General features: G+C 38.1%; 4 protein-coding genes across 6 annotated transcripts; 3 read left to right on the top strand and 1 right to left on the bottom strand.

Moving 5' to 3' along the window:
• The first annotated feature begins 303 nt into the window (after nucleotides 1-303).
• Nucleotides 304-9,418, top strand: LOC132181658 (CDPK-related kinase 5). The gene is made up of 11 exons (XM_059594902.2): nucleotides 304-923; nucleotides 4,373-4,503; nucleotides 4,807-4,848; nucleotides 4,951-5,059; nucleotides 6,597-6,675; nucleotides 6,765-7,061; nucleotides 7,166-7,278; nucleotides 8,240-8,347; nucleotides 8,460-8,522; nucleotides 8,632-8,799; nucleotides 8,888-9,418. Exons 1-11 carry the CDS (start codon nucleotides 387-389, stop codon nucleotides 9,026-9,028), a joined length of 1,788 nt encoding a protein of 595 aa, XP_059450885.1. The 5' UTR covers nucleotides 304-386; the 3' UTR covers nucleotides 9,029-9,418.
• Nucleotides 9,419-10,518: 1,100 nt separating this feature from the next.
• On the top strand, nucleotides 10,519-14,172 carry EMB2745 (Tetratricopeptide repeat (TPR)-like superfamily protein). 3 transcript variants are annotated; one of them, XM_059592985.2, is made up of 2 exons: nucleotides 10,519-13,154; nucleotides 13,370-14,172. In XM_059592985.2, exon 1 carries the CDS (start codon nucleotides 10,643-10,645, stop codon nucleotides 12,896-12,898), a length of 2,256 nt encoding a protein of 751 aa, XP_059448968.2. In that variant the 5' UTR covers nucleotides 10,519-10,642; the 3' UTR covers nucleotides 12,899-13,154; nucleotides 13,370-14,172. The 3 variants fall into 3 exon arrangements, with proteins under 3 accessions (XP_059448968.2, XP_059448970.2, XP_059448969.2); XM_059592987.2 differs by having other exon boundaries at nucleotides 13,492-14,172; XM_059592986.2 differs by having other exon boundaries at nucleotides 13,495-14,172.
• A 210-nt stretch (nucleotides 14,173-14,382) lies between these two features.
• Nucleotides 14,383-16,177, bottom strand: LOC132180216 (PIF / Ping-Pong family of plant transposase). The gene has a single exon (XM_059592988.2). It carries the CDS (start codon nucleotides 15,905-15,907, stop codon nucleotides 14,498-14,500), a length of 1,410 nt encoding a protein of 469 aa, XP_059448971.1. The 5' UTR covers nucleotides 15,908-16,177; the 3' UTR covers nucleotides 14,383-14,497.
• A 2,083-nt stretch (nucleotides 16,178-18,260) lies between these two features.
• LOC132185433 (C2H2 and C2HC zinc fingers superfamily protein) lies at nucleotides 18,261-22,491 on the top strand. The gene is made up of 6 exons (XM_059599209.2): nucleotides 18,261-18,498; nucleotides 19,011-19,211; nucleotides 19,371-19,458; nucleotides 20,703-20,798; nucleotides 20,918-21,317; nucleotides 22,041-22,491. The coding sequence occupies exons 1-5, from the start codon at nucleotides 18,490-18,492 to the stop codon at nucleotides 21,280-21,282; spliced, it is 759 nt and encodes a 252-aa protein (XP_059455192.1). The 5' UTR covers nucleotides 18,261-18,489; the 3' UTR covers nucleotides 21,283-21,317; nucleotides 22,041-22,491.
• Nucleotides 22,492-25,581: the final 3,090 nt, after the last annotated feature.

Raw genomic sequence — 25,581 nt, forward strand, 5'->3', positions numbered from 1 at the left:
ATTATTTTGAAAAAAAAAAAAAAAAAACTCTTTTTAATAATATGTTACCCAATTTTCTCTTTCTTTTTTATGACCTGGGTTTTTTTTATTATTATTATTTTATTTAATATTTTATTATATAATTTAATTAAAAATCAGACCAAATAAAATGTTTCCCACTCACACTCAGAAAGAAATCAGAAATTGGATCCACCCCTACCCACTAAAAAGAACAGTAAAAGAGAAAAGCTCACGTGCATGCCACGTGGCCAGTAAGACTGTACAGCTCACCATCATCTTCGTCAGTTGTTCTACTCTTTTTCACCAAACCCGACACACACTCCCTCAAATACTTCACCGTCAGAATGCCATAACCAAAAGCAATCCACAGAGCTTCTGACGCCACCATGGGCGGTTGCACCTCCAAGCCATCGAAGCCCAACCCCTACGCTTCCAGGGAAGACCCGAATGACCAAGACGCCCCCTCCCACCACTCCAAATCACCGCCACCGCCACTCCCTCCTCTCACCCCCGGAAACGAGGTGCTCACCGGCAAAAAATCCCGGTTCTTCCCCTTTTATAGCCCCAGCCCAAGCCCCAGCCCGGCGCACTTCCTCAAGAGCGCAAGCTCGACCCCGAGGCGGTTCTTCAGGCGGCCTTTCCCGCCGCCGTCGCCGGCGAAGCACATAAAGGCCGTGCTGCTGCGGCGGCAGGGGCGCAGAACGAAGGCCTCTGCGGCGGCGATACCGGAGGAGGGGGATGAGGAGGACGGTGGTGAGGTGGACCTGGACAAGCGGTTCGGGTTCTCCAAGGAGTTCACGAGTCGGTTGGAGGTCGGAGATGAGGTTGGGAGAGGCCACTTTGGCTACACTTGCTCCGCCAGGTTCAAGAAGGGCGAGCTCAAGGGCCACCAGGTCGCCGTCAAGGTCATCCCCAAAGCCAAGGTCTGTTTGCTTAACTTGGATTCTTTGACTGTCTTAGTTCTTGAGTTGAGAGTTAATTTTGTAGCATTTTTTGTATTCCATTTTCTTATGTTGTTCTTGGTGGATGAATCCTTTGCTTGTACGCAGTTATGGAAGCTGTGTTTTCTGGGTCTTCTTGTTTTCTTTTTCTTTTTTATTTTTATTATTATTATTTAATTATTTAATTTTCTTGGGTGCTACGTGTACTCCAAGTGCCTTGACGTGGTACTGAAAATTATTATTGATATATCATATAAACATAGATTAACCCGTCCAAAATTTAATGATGATTTTCATTCTCACGTCAATTGCTTACTCTTAAAGTAGCATTTCTCTTGATGGAATATCCTGAAGGCTTTAGCCTTTAGTTTGAATGGGATTTGCGGGTTGAGGCGGATGTTAGGAGAATCGGTGGTGTGTTCAAGGCATTTACTTTTTAGGAAAAAGGCTTCTAGAGGGTAATGTTGGGCATAATTATAATTTCTTTGGACTCCATTTGTTTTGAACTTCAAGTAGGAGACGCATAAAGTGACCAACTTGTTTGTTTATTTCCTTTTTTTCTTTTCTTGGTCAATGGTAAGAAATGATCACTTGGCCCACCAGAGTGGCCTGAGTTGTTTGTTACTATCCTAAGGGGACTTGATTGGGATATTTTATTTTTAAATCACATTTGGCCTTCAATAGTACTCTTTTTAATGACCAAGCTATACAGTGTGATGAGGAATACAACTATAGTTTATTTCTCTTTTTCTCTTTTCGGTGGCTTCTTTCCATAACAATTTGTCGATGCTTGAGATGTGACAGTTCCTATAAGGGATCAAGATAAGCCGGCGCCCAAATGGTTTGGGAGGACCTAATCATTGAAAATGGTCATGGTCTTGAATTGGGTCTTAAGAAGGGCCTACAGTAAAGATAAATCATGTGCGCAATCAGTCATTGAATGCCCACCACCGGCCCATACTTACAGCTGCCATAAACTGGCCAAAGCTGGTATCTGGGTCACACACATGAACTGGAGTAGATACATGGTTAGGCATGTAAGTGTCAGTTAGCAACTAGATCCCTGTTGTGGTGATTTGAACCTTCTCCAAAAGAAGAGAAACATTGTATCGACTCTTGAATCGTGTATGATCTGATCGATGTGAAAGATGAGGTGGTTACAAATAATTGGGAATATTATTGTATGAACAAAGAGTTAACCTAAATTAAAGGACAAAAGCTTTATATCAAGGGATAAAATCAGTCAACTGTCCCATTTCTAGATGGAGGAACAGAATATATGAACATGTGATTGGACCACACTCTACTTCCCTTGTAGTTCAATCCATTTAATTGGTTTCAACCACATGTTTCATGGTGTTGACGGTGGGAATAGGATTCTCTCTATTTCATATAAAATGGATAGTTGGTGCATCTAACGGTGTATATGAAGTCAATATCAGCACGTCTTTTAAAAAATTTAAATAGTATGGAATTATGTACACCGTTAGATGTACTAACTTTGAATTCTAACCATAAAATGGAAAGGATCCTTGTCCGTTGACAGTGTTGTCCATGATCCAATGAAAAATCTTTGAGGGAGTATTACGTGCACATTATACAGCTAACAGTTATGGAATAAAGCACACAAAACAGTTCCTAGAATCGGACAATACATTATTGTCCTTTTCTTATAAGAGTTATCTTTAATAGACATGCATGTGTTTTAGGAATGTCCTTTGATATACCTGATTGTGATGGTTTTCGATTAAATTATGGGTTTATGGATTCTTAGCGGCTATCTTATAAAAGCAAATATAATTGTTTTGTTGGTCTGATTTCTAAATTGATGTTTTCTTTATTTTCAATTCAATTCAGAATTAACAAGCCACATATTGCAATTAGTTGACAATCGTTAGACTAAAATGTACGTAAATATATAAGATAGTTTGGTGCACTTTCCAAATTATGCTCTTGATTTTCATCGTTTGCCATATCTTCCTCTCTCAAACCATTGAAGATTAGTTAGTGTTAATAGGAAACAAATTTATCCAGAATAATTTTATGATTGACATGGTTATTCCCTCCTCATTCATTGATAATGATATTTGGATATTGGGAAATCAAAACTGTGTCTAAGCTCAACATATACGCACACAAGTAACATTAATTACAATAACAATCTAAGATGTATGAAATTTTGTTTGAAAGGATTATCCAGTTCAAGAACCCTGAAATTGGCTGCAAAAGTAGCTACTGGAGAAAAATGAATTTCAACTGTACAACCTGAATTTCTACATCATATAAAGTTCTTCGCTTTCTCTACTTCCAAATGCACCAAAAGCTAGTGTGGAAATTTTTGCTAGACATCAAATAACTCCGGTTTCTGGGGCAACTAGACCACCCAAAGAGCAGCTTACTGGACCATGCCCATGTGAATGGAATTTAAAGAGGAAAAACTTCAATCCACAATTTCAATGCTACTTGCCAATGCAAATGGGTGATCAACTGACGATTCTCTGGAGTTGACCTTCTTTGTTTTGGGTTTCTGTTATAAGCTATTCTGAATCAGAGATGGCAGTTACTTATCAAAAAAAAAAAAAAAAATTCAGAGATGGAAGTTGGCAATTATAATCAGGAGATAAATTTTTCGTTGAAATTAGTGTAGTTTTGATTTAGTCAGATATTTATTTTGGCTAGTCAATGGAATAATGAAATAGGGAGCTGGTAATCATAGCCGATACCCAAGATTGTTAATGTAAAGAGATTGGTAAAAGAAACTTATTTTTGATGATGAGCTCATTCGGGAATAGTGTATTTACTTGGTAGTAGAGAGTCAATCTTTTCGTTTAGGATAACAGAGTTGGAATTCCAAGTAATCCTTGAGACTCTCCATTGAACATAGTTTAGCTTCTATGATGAAATTTTGTTAATAGAAGACGGCCCTTGAATCTATTGGTATTAGTAGGACCTCATTTTTATGAGTGCTAAAAGATAAAATGAAAGCGAAAGAAGAGATGCATGATCCTGTTGGCTGAAAATGAAGTCCAAGCTAGACCTGGTAGCATCTGATGGAATGCTAAACAGCAAATGACTTTAAGGTCCTGCTTGAATAAATTAAAAAGGAATAGAAGATGTGATGCACTTGAAGCAGTACAGAAGGATGTGGAAACAATGTATTGATCTGATATGATGTGTCTTTTAGAATTTCTAATGACCTTTTCTTTAGTGGATAAGTAAAGGGCTTCTTATAACCTTTTGGGCTGCTTTGGTTCTTTACATCTTGGTTAGCTTCCAAAATTTTATTCATATGGTCTTTTTTTTTACAGTTTAGTAAACTTTTGGGAGTTGGTGGATAACTGGATATTTGAAATATTTAACAAAATTTTATAGTGCTCATTTATGGGTTGTTCATTGTTATTTTTTCATGCTGTTCTAATCCTTGTTGCCAGATGACATCAGCAATTGCGATTGAAGATGTGCGAAGGGAGGTGAAAATATTGCGAGCCTTGACAGGACATAACAATCTAGTACAATTCTATGATGCATTTGAAGACCACGATAATGTCTACATAGTAATGGAGTAAGCTTGGAACAGACTCTGCTTTTTGACATCAAATGTTTTACTGCAGCTCATATAAATAATAACTGGTTGACATGAATGATGAATTTATGTTTCTATGGATGGTTCATGAGGGCTTTATAACAATTTTTTTTATTTATTTACCAATATTCTTGTGCCTCTCTCAAATACAAGCATATGGTATCTGTAATTGTGGCTGACTAAATACGATTTTATAACATAGAAGTCCCTGGAATGATTGCTCACTGCATTGTACTAGACCTTCGACCTTATGGAATTTAATTCTTATTGTGAATATTTCAGGTTATGTGAAGGAGGGGAGCTTCTAGACAGAATACTTTCAAGGTAGTCATTTGTTTTATTTCTTTATTTTTATAGGTTTGTTCTCCTGGGCTTTCAGATGTGCATCACTGTAGTCGTCAACTAGTTATTCTTTTACTTTTGTAGGGGTGGAAAATACTCAGAAGATGAGGCAAAGGCTGTCATGGTACAGATACTGAATGTGGTTGCATTTTGTCATCTTCAGGGTGTGGTGCATCGAGATCTTAAACCGGAGGTGGAACATTTCCCATTCTTTTCCTTTTCATGCAATTATATCATGAGATGCATACTTGAGGGTTGCATTTATTAAAAATGGATGGTTGTAGGGAATGCAAATATTGACGGAGATACTGATTTGAGAGTTTTCTAGACTAAGAATTGGCCTGATAAAGGGTCTGTTAGGAGATTTCTGGTGGGGGACCAAATGTTGCCACTCTCATTCATTGCGCTATATGCTTTGAGCTAAGTTAAGATTTGTTTTTAGTGCAATGCAATTTTGCCAAAATTATTAACTTTCAAACAGCATGCTTGCCTTTACCAAACTAAGAGAGTCAAAAGCTGGTCAGTGCATGTTCAGCTGACTATGTTTTTGGGATTTTCAAAAGGCCGCTAAATGAATTTGTACATTCAAGTTGTTACCTGCATGTTTTCTTCAATTTATATGCTTGATATCATCTGAACATCAGTTACGTGACTAACCCCTCACCGTCTACTCCCATCTCTTTCTTGGTCTATTATAAACTAGTTGACAGGCATTGTGATTTAGCAGTTAATATGTACCTTGGTATATAATTGAAAAGCTTAAGTAATTTTATATTTTGGATTGTGTATTACCATGGCAATCAATTCTTTAGCCAAAGTTATGTAACCTTTGAAACTTCTGTCTGCCTACCCCTGTCAAATGTAGAACAGTGAACTACCTGTTTTTACTCATATGATTTGACCATTGTGACAGATTTTGCTGCAGATTCATACTCAGTAATATGAACCATATAAGTTTGAAACTGCATAAAAGTGCCAGAAGAGCATATTTAGCTGAGATATATAAGTGGTATTAAGTTTACACTACTAGACTTAGTATTGTTAGTACCGTGACTAGCGTGTTTTGTGATGAATGTGTCAAAAAGAACTAGCTTGTTTTGTGATGAATGTGTCAAAAAGAACGAAAAAGAAACATGATGTACTTGCCTGTTTAAAATTATATTTTACGCAGCATGCTGGGTTTCTGTAGAGTATTCTGAACTACAGTGAAGAGTACTATATCTTCTCCTACACTGCTGTCTTAGAAAATTTGAGATATTCCATATGCTAATCCTCAAAGCCATAGAGAATTAAATGATTGGAGTTTTTGTTTATCCTTTATTGCTCCAAGTGTCAGTTTAAGTCACTTTTACAATCGAGTTAGTCATTGTCTTAAACTGAGCAGCTTGACAATCTTATTAATTAATTTTAACTTGCTCTTACTTGCATGATTATTGTATCTGCCTTTTGTCATTCTTCTTGATATATCATTTAGTTAAAAATTGAAAAGCAAAACAAAAATCCATGCATGTTTTCTCTCCACTAGGATGGCCTTGCTAATTTGCACTATTATGATGCTGAAAAAGGATATCAAAAGTGACCATACTGCCTGTCCATATAACATAATACACAATTCCTTTTCATGGTTGATAATCAATAACTGAATCTGGGCTTATAAACTTTGATTTGTTTTTTGTTTTTTGTTTTTAATTTTATATCTCCATCTAAAACATGGCTTTTTCCTGGATCAGAATTTTTTGTATACTTCCAAGGATGAGAACTCCAAGTTGAAAGCCATAGACTTCGGCTTATCAGATTTTGTCAAGCCAGGTTTGTCAATTCATATGAGTCCCTATTTACTACCAATCTTCCAGCCCTGAGAATTTCAATGGAGTTTTAATGCTTATGGTGGCTTACAGATGAAAGGCTTAATGACATTGTCGGAAGTGCATATTACGTTGCCCCTGAAGTTCTACATAGGTCTTATAGTACAGAGGCTGATGTATGGAGTATAGGCGTAATAGCTTATATTCTATTATGTGGTAGTCGGCCATTTTGGGCTAGGAATGAATCTGGAATTTTTAGGGCGGTCTTGAAAGCTGATCCAAGTTTTGATGAAGCACCTTGGCCTTCTTTATCTTCAGAAGCAAAGGACTTTGTCAAGCGGCTGTTAAATAAGGACCCACGAAAACGAATGACAGCTGCTCAGGCGCTTAGTGAGTTTTCATTTTGTACTAAAATTATTAGGTTTCTACTTTCTAGCATTATCTTCCTAACCATAATCTTTCTTTCTCTCGTTTCTTTTCTTTTCTGTGTGCAGGTCATCCTTGGATCCAAACTTATAGTGATGTAAAAGTCCCTCTTGACATATTAATATTTAGGCTTATGAAGGCTTATATGCGATCGTCACCCTTGCGTAAGGCTGCTTTAAGGGTGTGTATATGTTTATACTGATGAAAAAATAAAAACCTTATTTTCTTAAGGCTGTTCCCCTGCTGGAAAGAAAGTACTTCATGCTTGAATTTCTTACCAAATTGATTGAATTAGTAATTGATCCTTTTCAAATGGATGGAGCTATTGTTTCTACAAGTCAAAATTCTAGAATTAAAATCTTTGTTTCTTATATTTTGTCCCATTACATTATTAATAGAATGCATAATCACTTCCTCTTTAAACTGCATTTTTTTGTCATTTAAGATGGTTAAACGTTCCTGCTTCAAATTTGACAACTACTTGTATAGCATTCTAAACTTGCCTAAGCTCTTCTCCCTCTTATTTAATCTTGTAGAAAAATTGCACTCATGTTGTAATGCTGAATTAGTTTAAAACCTTAAAGACAACCAATGTGATCAAGGAACATGTTCTATCTCTCCTTTTTACATGAACTACAAAAATAATCATGTCAAACTTAGTTGCTCACCACTACCAAAGTGAAGAGAGTATCGGAACAAGTAGGAGAGCTACCTATATATACAATGTATGTACGTATGTATTCCTCTGGTCTCAAAATAGATAATGTGGTCTGAAAGAACTCGATTATTAATGAAAAGGTAAAATATAGTGTAAAATATAGTGTTATTCCTAAAATGTTATTTACTATCTTTTAAAGCTGGCATGACAAGCCCCCCACCCCCAAAAAAGAAAGAAAAAAAAATAATAGTTATTATCTTTTTGGGATGGAGGGACTACGTACTCATTTTTCTTCCATACCTATGCAATGTTAAAATTTAACTTTTTATGGACTTCCCAGAGTTCTGAAACCAGGGCCTTGTTTAATGCATCAGAAGATGTTTTATAATTAATACATTAGAACATGTTTTAATATTCAAAGTTCTGGATTTTGATTGCATACATTTTAACAAACCTTTACCATCTATCTTTGTCCCTCTTGCAGGCCCTGGCTAAGACATTGACTGTAGATGAACTCTTTTATCTGAAGGAGCAATTTGCCCTTTTGGAGCCGAACAAAAATGGCAGCATTACCTTCGACAATATTAGGATGGTCAGTCTCTCTCTCTCTCTCTCACTCACACACACACACACACACAGCAGCAGCAGCAGCAGATTGAATAACCAGATAGTTGAAGTGTTTGTTGGTCAAATGTTCTGGACAGGCCTTGATGAAAAATGCAACAGATGCAATGAAGGAGTCTCGCATCACTGATTTTCTTGCGTCGGTAATAACCCAGTTTTGCTAATTGTTTGTGTAGATGCTCAATATCTTATATGGTTATATGGTTATAGCTTATATAAAGTTCCTACTTTTGAATTTTTATGCCATGACAGCTGAATGCACTTCAATACAGAAGAATGGATTTTGAAGAGTTCTGTGCAGCTGCATTAAGTGTGCATCAGCTGGAGGCGCTTGACCACTGGGAACAACACGCCCGTTGTGCATTCGAACTTTTCGACAAGGATGGTAACAGGGCGATTGTCATTGAAGAACTTGCTTCAGTAAGTTGGTATTTTCTTCAGTATAAGAAATTTTCTTGTGGTTATGTCACATTTCAGTCTTTCATTAGAACTATGACCACTGTTTCAGGAGCTTGGCCTTGGTCCCTCCATTCCCGTTCACGCTGTTCTTAACGACTGGATAAGGCACACTGACGGGAAGTTAAGCTTTATGGGGTTTGTCAAGTTGTTGCATGGCGTATCTACCCGAACCCTTGCAAAGGCTCAATGAAGACATAATAATAATGCAGTAGTATCTGTCGGGAATGACAGCTTCTCTCTATGCATGCCTTTTCAGCCAAATGAAATGCATGGGACTTGTCAATACACACACACTTGAGCTGTTTGATTAAAATCTGGAAGGTTTAGATTTCAGGCGACCCACATCGGCAGAGATGATGAGCCTTCTATCTTGAGAGTGTTCTTCGAGAGGAGTTTGAACCCTGTAGAAACTGCAGGCGCTTTGTATTGGTTAATTTCTAAGGCCATGGGAGTTAGTTACCGTTTGTATTCCAGTGTAAAGTTGTAGTTAGTTTACCTGAACAGGCGACGATATTGTCTTTATATTTTCTTATTGATGATTTATACATGTTTCATTTATCACATCTCTCGAACTTGTGCTTTCTGATTTGCCTTCAAAACATGATAGGTTCCCGTTTGCCTCCATAACTGGAAAATAAAACACTTTGGTTTTTTTAAAAAATAAAAAATAAAAACTCGATATGAATTATAATGCAAAATTAGTTAGAGTTAGAGTTGAGGGTTTTAAATCATGGATTTAATTCATTCGATTTGGCCACCAAAATTTAAGGTGAGGGTGGACAACGAGCTACCCCTATGATTGCAAGCAATCCCCATGGGGGCGGGTGGCAGCAAACCACCCTCTAGCCACCAAAAAAATATTTTTGATTAATATAAGGAGTAAATTAAATTTAGTTTTTAAGTGTCAAAACGAGGATATTTTTGGAAGACTTTGTTTAAATGATAGTTTAATGGACTCAAGTGTCATAGTATATATGAGTTCACAAAGAATACAATAATCATCTAACCTTTCATTTTTGAAGCTGACTCAACGAGGTTTCATACCTGAACGAGAAATATAGAAGCCCGGAGTAAGAGGTAGCGAAGTGTTGATTTCAACTTTGAAAGGGATAAATTGACAACAAATAAGATCTGAGGAATTATTATTGTTTTATTCCAAAAGCTTACCTATCCCTTTGCCAATCTTAATGGCATTTTTTGTTGTCATATTCTGATGTAGGAGATTATGCACTTGCACCCAGAATGAACAGAGAAGAAGTTTAACTTCATCAATAGTTAGGTCAGAAAACCAAGGCTGAAGGAAAAGAGAGCCTCGAACATTCCAAGGTCCTTGAGTGAGAATACGAGTCAGATAACTTTCAAGTGAAACAATAAATAAATACTTTGTTTAGAGCCAAAACCTCCATGGATAGAGGTGCTCCATGGTACATGTTAAGAGGCGCTAAAAGTTTACCAATAAATGCAAATCCCTCTTGAGTAGTATGATTACCATCATGGATATTCAGTTGGTCTGGATTATCCCATTCCAAAGCTTCTGTTTCAGCCATGAGAGCTTGGAGAGTTGTCATCAATGACCATTATTTTCATTTTTCTTTTTTTGTTCTATGTAAATATTATTTTCTAAAAATACAGAAATGACCATTATTTTCATTTGACAGCTCTATCGCCCAATCCCCTAAAAAGAAAAAGAAAATTGAAATGTTAAAGCTGAGAGTGAGAAGTGCCGCGCCTAAGGTTGTCTCCTATGTGTTTCCGCCCAGCGTCTGTCTCTGATATACCCTAGCTAGCTTCGCCGATTCCCGAAATGCCCTTCCTGAAACCCCAAAATCACCGTCCACTTTCTTCACTCTGCTCTGCCTCCGACGCCGTTCTCGCTGACAAAGCGATCACATACCTCAAACGCCACACCCACCAGCTCAACTCTCTCTCTTCCAATTTCACCCCTGAAGCGGCCTCCTATTTACTTCTCAAGGTCCAGTTCGACCATACCCTAATCCTAAAGTTCCTTAACTGGGCCAAACCCCACCAGTTCTTCAACATCCATTGCAAGTGCCTCTCCCTCCACATTCTCACCCGCTTCAAGCTCTACAAGACTGCCCAGACCCTCGCCGAGGACGTGGCCTTCAATACCGTCGACGACGCCGGCGATTTGGTCTTTCACTGCCTTAAGGACTCGTACCATTCCTGCAACTCCAGCTCGGCGGTCTTCGACTTGGTGGTAAAGTCCTATTCCCACGTGAAGTTGATTGACAAGGCTTTGAACATTGTCAATTTAGCGAAAAACCACGGTTTTATGCCCGGTATTTTGTCGTATAATGCAATTCTCGATGCGGTCATTAGGGCAAAACGGTCGGTTAAGTTTGCAGAGGAGGTGTTTGGTGAAATGATTAGGATTGGAGTGTCACCGAATGTGTATACTTATAATATTTTGATTAGAGGTTTTTGTGGGGCGGGGAATTTGGAAATGGGTTTGAGATTTTTCGGCGAAATGGAGAGGAATGGGTGTTTGCCGAATGTGGTTACATATAATACGTTGATTGATGCGAATTGTAAGTTGGGGAAGGTTGATGAGGCGTTCCGGTTGTTAAGGTCGATGGCATTGAAGGGCTTGGAGCCGAATTTGATTTCATATAATGTGGTGATCAATGGGTTGTGTAGAGAGGGAAGGATGAAGGAGACAAGTCAGGTACTTGAGGAGATGAGTAGAAAGGGTTTAGTTTGCGACGAGGTGACATTTAATACACTTATCAATGGTTATTGTAAGGAAGGTAATTTTCACCAAGCGCTTCTTCTGCATGCGGAGATGGTGAGGAATGGATTGTCTCCAAATGTTGTTACTTATACAGCATTGATTAATAATATGTGTAAGTCTAAGAATTTAAATCGTGCGATGGAGTTTTTTGATCAGATGCACGTTAGAGGACTTAGACCAAATGAGAGGACATATACGACATTGATTGATGGGTTCTCCCAGGAGGGTTTCTTGAGTGAAGCTTACCGGGTTCTAGATGAAATGAGCATGAGAGGATTCTCACCTTCGATTGTGACTTACAATGCCCTTATTAATGGACACTGCATTTTGGGGGGGATGGAAGAGGCCAGAGGAGTGATAGGAGATATGGTGGAGAAAGGGTTGGCTCCAGATGTGGTAAGTTATAGTACTATCATATCTGGGTTTTGCCGAAATGGGGAGGTAGAGAAGGCATTTCAGATGAAGCTGGAGATGGTTGAGAAGGGTCTTTTACCTGATTCCATTACCTACTCAACACTTATTCAAGGTCTCTGCCAGCAAAGGAGACTGGTTGAAGCTTGTGATCTTTACCAAGAGATGTTGAATATGGGTCTGCGCCCTGATGAATTTACTTATACAACTTTGATAAATGCCTATTGTGTAGAAGGGGACTTACGTAAGGCACTTCATTTGCACAATGAGATGATACAAAAGGGCTTTCTACCTGATGCCGTTAGCTACAGCGTGCTTATTAATGGACTTAACAGGCAGGCTCGGACAAGGGAAGCAAAAAAGCTTCTGCTCAAGTTGTTCTATGAGGAGTCTGTCCCAAATGATGTCACTTATGATACTCTGATAGAAAACTGTAGTAACATTGAATTTAAGGGTGTGGTTGGTCTTGTAAAGGGATTTTGTACGAAGGGTTTGATGAATGAAGCAGATCAAGTTTTTCAGTCAATGATTCAGAGGAACCACAAGCCTGACGAAGCAGTTTATAATGTTATTATACATGGGCATTCTAGAAATGGAAATGTTCAGAAGGCATATAATCTGTACAAGGAAATGTTGAATTCTGGTTTTGTTCCTCATACTGTGACTGTTATTGCTCTGGTTAAAGCCCTTTTCATACAAGGGATGAATGAGGAGTTGAATCAGGTCATAGTGAACATATTGAGAAGTTGTAGGCTCACTGATGCTGAACTTGCGAAAGTACTTGTTGAAATTAACCTTAAAGAAGGGAACATGGATGCAGTATTTAATGTGCTTACTGAGATGGCTAAGGATGGCCTCCTTCCAAATGGTGGGAGATCCACTTATGCTGGGGGTTGAGATAAGTTTTATAGCGAGATGACTGAGCACATGTTTTATGTTCAGTAGAGGATATGATGAAGAAGCAAGCTGAAGCGCACTGGTCCCTTTAACTTCAAGTTTAATTCTTCAATGAGCTAGGAAGAGCTATGTCAAGGGAACCTTCTCTCTTTCACTGCATTCTTCCTCACGGTTCTGACAGAATTAATTCTAGTGCCATTTGCACTACTTATTTGTGACTGCATTTGCCTTTTCTTGGCGGCAACTCGTCTGAAAAGTAAGTGGCAATATGAACTATACTTGCTTAGGTAGTACATACAAAACCTGCTGTGGGGTTTAGTCAAATTTAATTTTGAGAAAAATGCAAAATCAGTCCTGGTGGTGCCACTGAGTTTTTATATATATATATAGATATGCTGTTTGTTATATTTATCTCGTTTTCTGTCATATGTTTTCCTGATTTGTCTGATGCAAGTCTATTAATCTGTGTAGGTCTTATTACTATAGATATTCGATTGACATGTTATACAATGGGTATTCAGTTGGAGTTAAAGATTAAGTTTAGCAATTGGTATCATTATGTCGTAATTGAATGCCATTCATTTCATCCCAAGTAGGCTATATTGATGGGAAGGCAGCATTAAGAAGGGTATGATGGTCAGCAGTACGAATAGAAAAGCTCAATGTTGGAAGAGCTACTAGCAAGAGTGATAATCAGGGCAGTGGCTATTTGGGAGTCTGCAAGCGCTGGATGTGTAGAAGCTGAAATTGAACTTCTTCTTTTTGTATATATATGTGAATACAATGGCTTATATGGCAGCTTAGAGAGTGGATAATGTGCACTTCAGCTGTTTTATATGGGGGAACAGCAGAGAGAGCCCTCCAATGCTTACATGACCCTTTTTTTTTTTTTTTTTTTTTTTTTTTTTCTGTAAATGTAAACCTACAAACTATATATATGCAATTTAATTGCAGTGTCTTCATTACAATATACTTTTCCTCTCAAAATGGGAAAAAGGGGTTTAACAGGCAGGAAGTATAGAAAGATCTAGCTTCAACGACAGATGGGTGAAGAGTATCACACTGCAACAAAAGCAATGTTATGAATGCATAAGAATCTCAGCAACATGGAAAAGACGGGCAAACCTTACCAAATTTTGAAAAGAAATTAAAAATTAAACTGGTAATCATGGAGAAAACTCCTCCCTAAGCAGCTTCAGAGTATCAACATATCTAACGACCTTTGCCATACATACAGACATTGGAATCAAGAGTGCAAAACTAACACTCAACATACTGGATTCCTCCTGAAAATTGCTGGAAAGTCATTCTTCAGTTTCAACGTTTAATTATTAGAGTTCTCTTGAAAATTGTGGTGCATGCACCAATTTCATAAGCATGTTAGAACTAGATAAATATCGAATGGAGCCATTACATTTGAATTTAACTTGTCCAAAAATCTACTTCTACTGCTGACTAAAAAGGAGGGGAAAAGGCAATAAAGAGAACAAATAAAACATTAGAAGCATGTTAGAACTAGATAAAAAAGTACAACATCCTCATAGAGAAGCAAAGGTGTTACAATATCATCCTTTTTTTTTTTCCCAGACATCTAATGTCTTATCTTGAAGAAAGCCTTTGGTGCAAATCATCAGCCAATGCCTGCCTCAAGCTCTCCCCATGATAGTAAAATGACTTCTCATTGTCAAGCACCCTAGGCGGAGGCCCGCTCTCATCCGGCTCCTTCCAAGGCTCCTGCTCCGGCTCCGGTTCCCTCGCAATCTGACACAAATTATGCAAGACACAACAAGCAACAATCGTCTGCGGTGCATGATTAAGTCCAACATTCAAATCTTGAAGAATCTTCCACCTGCCCTTAAGCAGCCCAATTGCTTCAACCACCACGGACCGCCCCTTCATGAGCATTCCATCAAACAAGTTCTGAGCGGGCGTGCCCATTCCATTTGGCGAGAAGGGTGTGAGCAAAAAAGACGTCAACGGATAGCACCAGTCCCCAACGATATACGGCCGAACATTGTGACCCCTTACATTGATAACCTTATCCCACACAACGTCCCCGGAAGCAAGCCTTTTATACAAAAGACTATCCCTGAAATGAGTGGCATCATCGGTCGCACCGGGCGCCTTGACGCACACATCCCAGAAGATTTTCTTGTGATCAGCCACAACCTGAAGCTGAACCGAGGGATACCCATATCGGCATCTGTAATTAGCACCCAAATTGGGGTCGCTGGGGAGGCTATGGAGCTTGATGGGGCTCCCATCGATGGCTCCGCACATGTTGGGAAGCGAGGTAAGCTCTTCAAAAGCCTGCGTGGTCTCGATTAAACGTCTACGACTAACAGGGATCTTGATGAACTCCGGGTAGAGCTTGGTGGCCAAGAGGCGGGTGACCATGTTGGTGATCTTGGAGATGAGATAAGGCTCGAGCGAGTAGCGGGCAGCGAGGGTTTTGGCAGAGAAGCCATGGGCGAGGCGGGAGAGGACCATTGCGACGGCGTAATCAGATGGGAGAGAGAGATTAGAGAGAGCAATATGTGGCTTGAGCTTGTCCACGACGGTGGTGAAGACCGGGTAGGAGAGCCCATACAAAGACCGCCACTGGGCATCACGGAGTGGCGCCTCGAGGGACCAGATGTGCTCCGTGGAGAGAGCCCGAAAGGCCGAGACGGAGAAATCCGCAGCCGAGGACGACTGGGGCCTAGCAGGAGGACGAGGGGAAGAGCGGTTGGGAGAGGAGGCCGAAGGGTTTTTGGGTCGAGACGAGGCCAGGAACGAGAGCACGGAGGCGATGGTAAAGAAAAGGAGAGGCGCGGCGGAGGATGAGGTCGAGAGCAACGAGGTTGGGGAACCGGCGGATCCGGGGGAGGTGGCAGATGCGGTGGTGGCGGCGGTGGCAGAGGAGGACGAAGAGGTGGAGAGCGTGGAGGAGAGGAACGAGGTGGTTGGGTCCAGGGAGTTCTGCAGGTGCAGTAGATTCGATAGCATCAACAAAAATGACTGATCCATCTGAAACCCTTCCTCTGAGATCTGTTCCTCTTAAATTCCAGAGAGATATTAAGAGCAAGGCATCGCGGCTAGAGCCTGTCAGCAGCTTCGTTGTGATTTGCTGCAGCGGCTGCAGAGAGCAGAAAGGAAGAGCGGCACTTTTGGGAGGAGAAAGGGGCGCCGCCGTACCAGAGAGGAGGGTTTTGAGCGTTTACTGATTTGATTTGTAAACGGCTTGAGTTGTTGAGTCGATTCCGGTAGCCCGGCTGTAGCGGGCAAAGGCATTGCCTTTTTCTTTTTCTTTTTCTTTTTTTTTTTTTTTCTTTTTTTTTGGGGGGGTGGTGAGTGGCGAATCCACTGACAATTTGCAAATATTTTTCTGACCATTTCAGAAATTATTAAAGAAGATGAAGTATTAATGTTTATATAATTAATTCTAAAATTTAATGTAGTAAAAGTGAGCACTTCCCATAAAAAAGGAATTTAAAATGAAAACCAATGGTGAGTCATTTGAGTTGAGTGTGTTGAAAATCAACTTAATTAAATGTAACTTATCTCTCTCTCTCTCTCTCTCTCTCTCTCTTTTTAGGTTTATTTTTGAAAATTGATATTGTGTTCAAAGAATTTGTTTTTGACCAAATGCTACTTGTAGATAATATTTATTGTTATAAAGCTCATTTAATTTTTCTTTTCAAATGTAATTTGTTTATATCACATCAGTCATGTCCACAAACAACCTTTTTCTCGTGATTTACACTTTATATATCCAAATTATAACTTATTAAAACTCATACTTATAAATGATTATCATCTCCTTATAAAATTTGGCGGTAATTTGTATGAAAACGACAAAACGTCACACATTACTAGCATGTTTACCTCCACCACACACGCGCCTTTCCATTGGCTTCCCTACGACCCCAAAGATCCACCGTTAACCTGTCTCTTGACCAACGCATGAGGCACACGCAATGCCCTCTCATATAGTTTTCAGTTATAACTCTTCCCTTTTCATGCACATTCCCACCTCATTTCTCAATAAAGTGTGATTAATCCTCTCTTTTTATCAAGATTCATTGAGAGCATGCTCATTTGTACATGAAAGTGAGAAAAGAGATCTTTACCACCACCTCAACACAATCCAAGTATATAGTCTTCAGATAACACTACATATCAATTTACAACAACCCTCTCCATGGCTTTTTGGTTAAAGAATTATGGGATCGAATCTGTTTCAATTTTCCATTTTTATTTTAGTCTTAGTTTATAGCATTGTAACTACTGTGTTTGGGTTGTTTATTGGGATTCCCCACCCTCCTTTTGTAGCTTTATTTTGTTAATGTAATAGTTACCTTACTTGGAACCAAAAAAAAAAAAAAAAAAAATAGTGTTTTTGGATATTCGAGGGAAGAAACAAATTAAAGTAGAAGTAGGACTTTCTTGAAAACCGCCTCAATATACTAAATGCAAGGTCTATATATACTCCATAGCCATACCTCTACCAAAACTTCCCATTTAATACATATAAGGATTCATATTCCTAGTAATTTGCTGTCCAAATTTGACATAGCGGAAGATTTAGTAACAACAATTAAAAATATTTGCATCTTCTAACTAACAGATAAAATAAGGCCGCAAGCTTAAGAGAAAAATAAACTCAACAGGATGTTTGAAAAAAAAATTCTGACTTCATAATAATTCAATTGAGTCTGTTTTTTACATTATAAACTAATTTATTTATAAAAGAGAAATACTTATAAAGGAAATAAACATAATCCTAGTAGCTTCTCTCATGAGTATTCCCTTCTAAAAAATGAGAGGAATACATATTCCTTAATAAATAGACAATATTTTTTTTTCCAAATTTTTATTTCAACCCTTAAATTTGTTTTATATATATAAAAGGGGTGGTCGGCCACCTACTGCAATTCAACAATTTTTTTTTAAAAATATTAATTTGAGATTTTTTTTTTTTAATAAAAGAATGATGAAAAGTGAGTTTTTTTTTTTTGATTCAATTTCAATTAGAATAGAAATGTTGTTACTGAACTAATGAATATGACTAATTATTCCATTTCATTCTCGTCTATTCTTAATAATAATTATTCTTTTTTCTTAATGGAATACACATTTTGTGAACCCAACAAGGTCTTAGATTCCTAGAATTTACAACTATAAATTCAACAAATATAATGATTGATTTTTAAAATGAAAAGATTGGAAAAAGGTTAAAGAATACAAGAAAGAATTTCTCATATAATATAATTAGTATTTAATAAAAACCGGGCCCCTTTAGAATTCAGGCCGGCCCAGCTGCTTGAGGTGATAATATAATATAACCTATCAAAACACAAAGGCAAAAGGAAAAGCAAAAGCAAGAACCCTCCCATACCCGAGAGAGGAAGAAGAGATTGGGGTTTAATTTGTACTGAACGGAACCATTCCTACGTGATTGTTTTCAAATTCAACAAGTAATGAATTAGGGCTGCCCATTCTACAATTTGAATTATCTGCAAGCTCGGGCAGGCAATCGGTTATCCCTAATTAGGGTTCAGACATTTCCAATTCTCTCCTATCATCTTCGCCAACTCCAATTCGCAGCTATGACTGAGGTATAATGTATTTGCTTTGATTACATCCTCTTTGGTTTACTTGTAAATTTTTTTAGTAGTAGTAGTAATTGTACTTTGTCTTGCTTGTAATGCAATTCTAGAACATTGATTGGGAAAACAGAGAGTGAGTTTTTCGATTACGAGTATGAAGTTTGAGTTTTTTTCTTTTGGGTTTCTTCCCAGGGGATTTAATTTTGTTTAATGCTCTCAGACGTGGTTATTATCATGAATTTTAACACTTTATGATTATACTTCCCAACAAGAAACATCCCTTGCATTTATTGGCAAGTTTGTGTCTTTCAGAAGTGTTTTCAAATTTAACTCGGATGTCTCTTAAGGGTTTTATCATTGTTTTTTTGTTTTCGTTTCATTTTTCTGAAAATTCTTCTTTTTTGTCTGTGTTTTTTTTTCCCTTTTGTTTTCGCTAATGTTTTCTAAAGCTTGGGCTGTACATTTTGACATAACGCTGCCTGGCTGCCACTAACATTTCGATTTTATTGTTTTATTTCCAGTATTGGGTTAGCCAGGGCAACAAATGGTGCGACTTCTGCAAAATCTTCATATCAAACAATCCATCCAGCATTAGAAATCATGAGCTTGGTCAACGCCACAAGGATAATGTTTCCAAGAGGCTTGATTCTATGCGAAAAGAGGGGGCTGCCAAGGAAAAGGCACAAAAAGAAGCAGTCCATGCCATTGAGCAAATCGAAGCCGTGAGTATTTAGAACACCATTTGCTTTTATTGATAAGTAATTATGTATATATATCGTTACATCTCTTCGGATGGTGGTGGTTATTGGTTCGGTTTGTTATGGTAATTCATATGCTGCCAATGTTGCTTATTGTTTTACTTTCATCCTGAATGTCTGCAGAAAGCTAAACGTAGCTATCAGAAGGATATAGCAAAGTTTCAAGAGGCCAGAGAATCTAATGCCCAAGCATTAAATGCTCAAGATGAAGGTAATGAGAGCAAGTGCATAGATTTCACAATTTGTTGTGGTGTTGGATTTTAGTCTAGTATAGTTGCAGTTTTTGGTGTAAGATGATGTGATTACTTATCATTAACATGATAGGGAATTTACTAACTTAGGAGAAGCCCTGCATGTGAAGATGTCATTGGCAATCTGATCTGCTTTTCTGAAGTAAAAGCCTAAAAGGTCAGCTTTTGAGTCATTAGCTGTCAAGGTGTATGGTCCTGAGTTTTATTTTTCAGCTGGGTAGGGCTATCAAATGAACTAAGCTGCTCATAGACAACCCAACTACTTGAGCTTAACTCACAATTAAGCTACTTAGGCAAGTATTGTGATTAGACAAGACGAGATCAAGCTACAGTAAAGGGATTGTTTAACAAGCCAACCATGATAAATACTAGTTTCATCTTGATTAGGATCCTGGATCGATGATGTAAAACTCCATGCAGTTGTACTGTCATAATTCCATAGTTCTATAAGATGGTTAACCATAGAATATACTTTAACATATAATTATCAATCTGATTCACTATTAAGCCGGTAAGACTCTGGACTGTGTTCTATAACTATTTTGTGCTAAGAAGGATAGGAACGCTAGATTATACTTTAAAAATCTGATTACAGGCTCATTTAGACTGGCAAGCCAGCTTAGAGTTTAATTGGACCAATGTTCCAATTTTGGCATGTCTCAAATGCGAACAAGTTGAGCTAGAACAGCCTATTTATCAGCTTGCCTCAACCTTAGTTGGTTATTCTCATTTTTTTCTCTTCTTGGGCAGGTTAGCAACTGTAAGTGCTATTCAGGAGAGCGAACAATCAACCAGCAATGTACTTATCAAAAAAAAAAAAAAAAACAATCAACCAGCAATGTCTACTTATGTGAAATAAACTTGAGTTTCTTAAGTCAACTTATATTTCATATTTAAGGCTTTTTCTTTCATCACCGCTCAAAAAGCCAGCAAGATCATGATTAACTTTCCAGTTGCCATATGATGAGTGGGCCAAATATATATGTCCTTTAACAGAAGTTTCATCTCCCTCCAGTCCAATATTGTTCCAAATTACCAAATAGGGACTTAGTTCTCCTTTTCTTAGAATGAGCATGATTATTATTATTATTATTATTATTATTATTTTGATAAATAACGAGCATGATTATTTTAGCAGTTCATGAATCATTCTTTTCTTGATTGTGGCACTGTTTCAAACTGATACAGCTGTGAATGATGACAGAATGGGAGAATGATAGCACTTCAGGCTACTATTACAACCAAAGCAATGGTTTCTACTATGACCCAAACTCAGGCTTTTACTATTCGGATGCAATAGGTACGGAGCCATAGAATTGGATTCTTTACTAAGTGCTATGTTCTTCTCCTCTCTTATAAAGATACTTTTTTAAGGATGTATGTTGTTAGTGATATACTAACAAGGAGAGAATGTAACAGGCAAGTGGGTGACACAGGAAGAGGCATATGCCACGCCTCAGTTTTCCTCAAATTCTAAACATAGACAACCCACTTCAAAAAAGCCACCGGCAGCTTCAGTAGCAGGACCCATTACAGAAAATAAAGGTGCTGCTAAAGTTCAAAATGGGCCAGCACCTGGGCCTGTTGTTTCAACTTCTTTAAACCCCATGAGATCTGTTAAAGGTGCTCCATCATCGCTTGCTGTTGGGAAGAGAAAGAGGCAAGATGGGAAGCCTAAGGCTATATCCGCAGAAGAAGCAGCTGCCCTTAAAGCAAGGGCGGCTGCAAAGAAGAGAGTTGAAGATAGAGAGAAACCATTGCTTGGTCTCTACAGGCCTCTTTGATTTGGACGCTGAAGCTCCTCTGCTTGATACAACGGGTATGCTTTTATATTTTCATTTCAGCCATATTTTCATCTCAATTTAAATTCTAATATATAAGTCGACATGCTACTCCAGGTGGTAGATAAAATAACCAGAATTTTTGCTCTCAACTACATCTTTCCCTCCTAGTAATCATCCTCCATACAATCATGTTTTCATGATTATGGGTTTGATAAAGTACCACTTAACCACTATTAATTGACTCCCCAATATAAATGTTATGAGCACTGAAAAATAACTAGCGAATGAAATGGCCTGAGTGGAAAAAAGGGGAAATTCCACTGCTAATAGACCTCACAAGATAAATGTTGTGGGGGCAATTAAATTAAGGGAGGGATGTGTCCAATAGAACTCACCTGAGACATGGTTGCATTTTGTGTGCCTTCCCCATAGCTCTATATCAGAGAGTTAATTCATTTGACTCGTGTCGCAATTTCAAGAATCAAATCTACAAATATTTATCTGGATTGCGAAATACAGCACCGAGATTACATTGTTGGGATTTGGTGGTAACCACTTTGCATAATTTTTAATGGGGATTGGCCACAAAAATGTCCTTAACAGGAGAGCAGGGGCTCTTGTAACAAATGGCATAGTCCATGATTTATTTTGGAAAATTCGTCTGTAGAGATTTCCTTTCAACACATTTTTCTAATTGAAATTGAATATACAAATCAGTTGATGGACTTAAAATTATCATTTCTGCGTTCTGTTTGCAGGTACTTAATTTGTTTGAAGAGGTCATTTTGACAGAAGGAGGGCATATTCAACCCAGATTTTTTTTTCCCTGCAAAACATGGCCCAAAATGTCGACTTCTGATCCAGTTTCTGTCGTCCCAACTCTCTTATTAATTAATACTGCTTTTAATATGGGGAAGATGTGGTGAATGAAGGAACCCAATATAATAATCTGTATAATTGGTATGAACTGATTGGTAGCTTTTTTCACGAATATGTTCATAGTTGTGCTGTGTCAAATGATGGGTTCCAGGTTGTACTCTTTGGATGAAAATAACCTCATACCATTCGTTTTTTTTTTTTTTTTTTTTCTTGTCCTGTGATTCTCGTCTCTCTGAATATGACTGATGGAATTTTAGTTACATTTCAGTAAGAAAGTGGAGCAGCTCATCCTTCAGTACCATCATAATTCATAAGAAAAGATTTATGGTATGTTGTTTCAGGTGTTTTGTGATTATGTTAGTCTTTGTAGATTATTTATCTCTGATTTTTGGATATACGGATTTTCTTTTTAAACTTTTGGAGATTAAGGATTTAACAAACCTTTAAAAATGATACGTGTACATTAGCACATGCATTAGGGCTCTGATGCCGTTGTAAGTTTGCAATTGAAAATAAAGGTTTGTCAGATAATGCTTTTTGGGTTTGCATGTTGCTTTTTTGCAAAAAAAATAAAAGAATTAACAGACAACATTAAATACAAAACACAGAAAACAACTTTTACCTTTATCTTATCAAAGCAAAAAGCACCACCCAAAGAATATTATCAAACAAAAAGGGTTCTTCCTTACGCGAAATATACATATCATTTTGAATCATTTGGATTTGCTTTATTTGCAAGGATGGCTTTTCTACTTAACAAATTCTTTACTTTCCTTTGTTTCTGTTCAAGATGTCCTTCATGAATGGGTTATAACCACATGAAATGATAATCATAATATCTTTATTTTTTTTATTTTTTCTTTTTTTGTAAGTACAACTTTATTGCAATAACAAAACAAGTTACAGATGCAGAATACAGGGAAAGGAAAAGACAAAATAAAAATAAGAGAGCACAAAAATCTAATCAAGATAGACTACAAGTATCTCAGAGTCCTGAAGATAATCAAGGAAGATGAAAGTCACTTAGAAATGCAACTTTTGAAGGTAATCTAGGAAGGTGAAAGTTACTTGGGAATGCAACTTTTGACAGCCGTGGCCTACTATGATGGATAAAACCATCGGGAGTAAAAGAACCCCTATAAACTTAGATTTAATCCGACTTCCAAAGAAGCCAAATAGACTAAGAGATGACAATTTGGATTTAATTCGGCTTCCAAGGAAACCAAATAGATTAAGAAGAGCAAGAATAGTGGAAAGAGGATCTCAAACACAGACAAAGAATTTGAAGCCCAAACAGTTCGGGTTAATAATATGTAAACAACAGAAAACACAGGAAATAACAGAAATAACTCATACAATATTAGCTTCGGCGGAGGAGAGCTTCGTGGGGAGATTGTCCGATGCGTGAGATCCGGTCCACGCAAAGAAAGGAAGATCTGATTTTGAAAAAACCCATCTTTCAAACTTCACAGATCCGATCGGCGACGTGGTGGAGAAGGCGACTGGCAAGGAGGAAGGTGTGGCCAGCGTGGGGGAAAGACTGTGGTTGCGTTTTTTGGAGATACGGGGATAAATCGTCAAAAACAATAAATAAAACCTCATAAGAGACTAGAGAATCTTGAGAAAACTCTAGAGAGAAAAGAGTTCTCTCATAAAGAGAGAAACTCAGTAAAGGGAAAAGCATAGAGTAGTAAGTGAGGTGGGAGGAGGAGGGAACCAAAAGGTTTACCCTCCTCCTCAAGCGGCAAATATCTTTTAAGGAGAGAAGATAGCGACTTTTTGGCTTCAGTGTGCTGGGGTAACCATTCCATTAATTGTCTCTATGATAATCATAATATCTTGTTCACTGCTTTTGAATGTGTTTCATTAACCCCTCATTATGTAAAAAGTTTGAATTATCAAGCAACTATCTTGTTTCATGTAACTTCATTGTAAATACATATTAGGACTGCATTCTTTGATGCTTGGGTATGACGGTGCGGTCATGTGAGAGTTTAAAGCTAATATAGCCTGACCTGATCTTATCGGAATCATTTTTGTTGTGCAAAAAACACACGATCACAATTATAGTTAAATAAGGCAAGAACAATTACACACAAGACTGCATTCTTTGACGCCTGGGTATGACGGTGCGGTCATGTGAGAGTTTGAAGCTATATAGCCCGGCTTGATCTTATCGGAATCATTTTTGTTGTGCAAAAAACACACGATCACAATTATGGTTAAATAAGGCAAGAACAATCACACACAAGATAATTCCAAGATTTAAGTGGTTCCCTCAATGTGAGGTACGTACACTGGCGGAGGCGATCACGAAGAAATTCACTATGAAAGATGGAGTACAAAATATAGTAGAGAGAAAATCACTCAGACCCAAAACCCCAATGCACCAAAATCTCACTATCACACAATAAAGATTATTCTCCAAAAGAATACAAAAGACAGAAATACAAACTCTTCTTCTTTTATTGGGATACGATAATAATTGGTCTCTCTATATTTTTCTCTCTCACTATGCGGCTTCACAAGGCTTCTTTTTTTTTTCCTCTCTCTTGCTATTCTCCATTGCCAAGAAGAAAGAAAACATAACCTAAACTCACTGTCTTTCCCACACCCAAAAACCAAGGTTGCGGCGCTAGTGTTGTGAAGCCTATTTACAAAGGACTGAACCCTTGCTTTTATAACAACTATAAGTCGGTGTAAAAGAGAACCGTAGGTCTTTTATTCCACAATTCCTCTCCTTCTCTAGCAAGGACTTTTCTTGCGGGGCCCATGTGACATTTCACCAAGTAAAAGACACTACCATGTTCCTTTCATAGATATGCAAGTAAACTCCAAAACCAATTAGCCACACGAAGGGTCCCACATAGTTGATGGGTTATAAGTCACCCACGTCAACAATCTCCACCTTGACTTGAAACCCATCAAGTCGCAACAATACGAATCTACTTCTGATGTCTCCGCCCAAGACCCTAAGTGCTATCACAATCCACAAGTGACACTTAAGTCCAAGCACCTCTTGAACTTGAGTAAAGGACCTAGTTTAGACAGACTACTATGCTTCTCTGCCAATCGCCTAGGCCATACAACTTTCTCTGTTGGCTCTTTATTTCTGTAAACCCATCTGCACCCTTTTAGCCTTCTTTTCCATGAGCAATTCCGTCGATTCCCAAGCTTTACAATTCGGTAGTAACTCCACCTCTATCGGCATGCCATTCTAAGTAGACGATGAGACTCCACTACCAGTTGTCAAAGTAAAGGAAACCATGTCCTCAAATTCATACCTCTCCAGTGCTTTTCGATCATGTTTCTCTTTGCCTCTTGCTAAAGAATAAGGCTCTTCTCGGTGCTCTGAATCTCTTGATGATTCTTCGTCATCAAATATGTCCGTGAGTGAACGCTGTTCATCAAGCTCCACCT

Source organism: Corylus avellana, chromosome 2, assembly GCF_965113065.1.
Source record: "Corylus avellana chromosome 2, dhCorAvel1.hap1.2, whole genome shotgun sequence".
Lineage (NCBI taxonomy): Eukaryota > Viridiplantae > Streptophyta > Magnoliopsida > Fagales > Betulaceae > Corylus > Corylus avellana.

What these genes read in the sequence shown, in the direction of transcription:
- LOC132181658 (XM_059594902.2), top strand. Translation starts at nt 387, where the DNA reads ATGGGCGGTTGCACCTCCAAGCCATCGAAGCCCAACCCCTACGCTTCC. An exon ending in ATCAGATTTTGTCAAGCCAG is followed by an intron (nt 6,676 to 6,764) that starts GTTTGTCAATTC and finishes GGTGGCTTACAG; the next exon opens with ATGAAAGGCTTAATGACATT. An exon ending in TCACTGATTTTCTTGCGTCG is followed by an intron (nt 8,523 to 8,631) that starts GTAATAACCCAG and finishes ATGCCATGACAG; the next exon opens with CTGAATGCACTTCAATACAG.
- EMB2745 (XM_059592985.2), top strand. Translation starts at nt 10,643, where the DNA reads ATGCCCTTCCTGAAACCCCAAAATCACCGTCCACTTTCTTCACTCTGC.
- LOC132180216 (XM_059592988.2), bottom strand. Translation starts at nt 15,907, where the DNA reads ATGGATCAGTCATTTTTGTTGATGCTATCGAATCTACTGCACCTGCAG.
- LOC132185433 (XM_059599209.2), top strand. An exon ending in CCATTGAGCAAATCGAAGCC is followed by an intron (nt 19,212 to 19,370) that starts GTGAGTATTTAG and finishes GAATGTCTGCAG; the next exon opens with AAAGCTAAACGTAGCTATCA. An exon ending in TTACTATTCGGATGCAATAG is followed by an intron (nt 20,799 to 20,917) that starts GTACGGAGCCAT and finishes AGAATGTAACAG; the next exon opens with GCAAGTGGGTGACACAGGAA.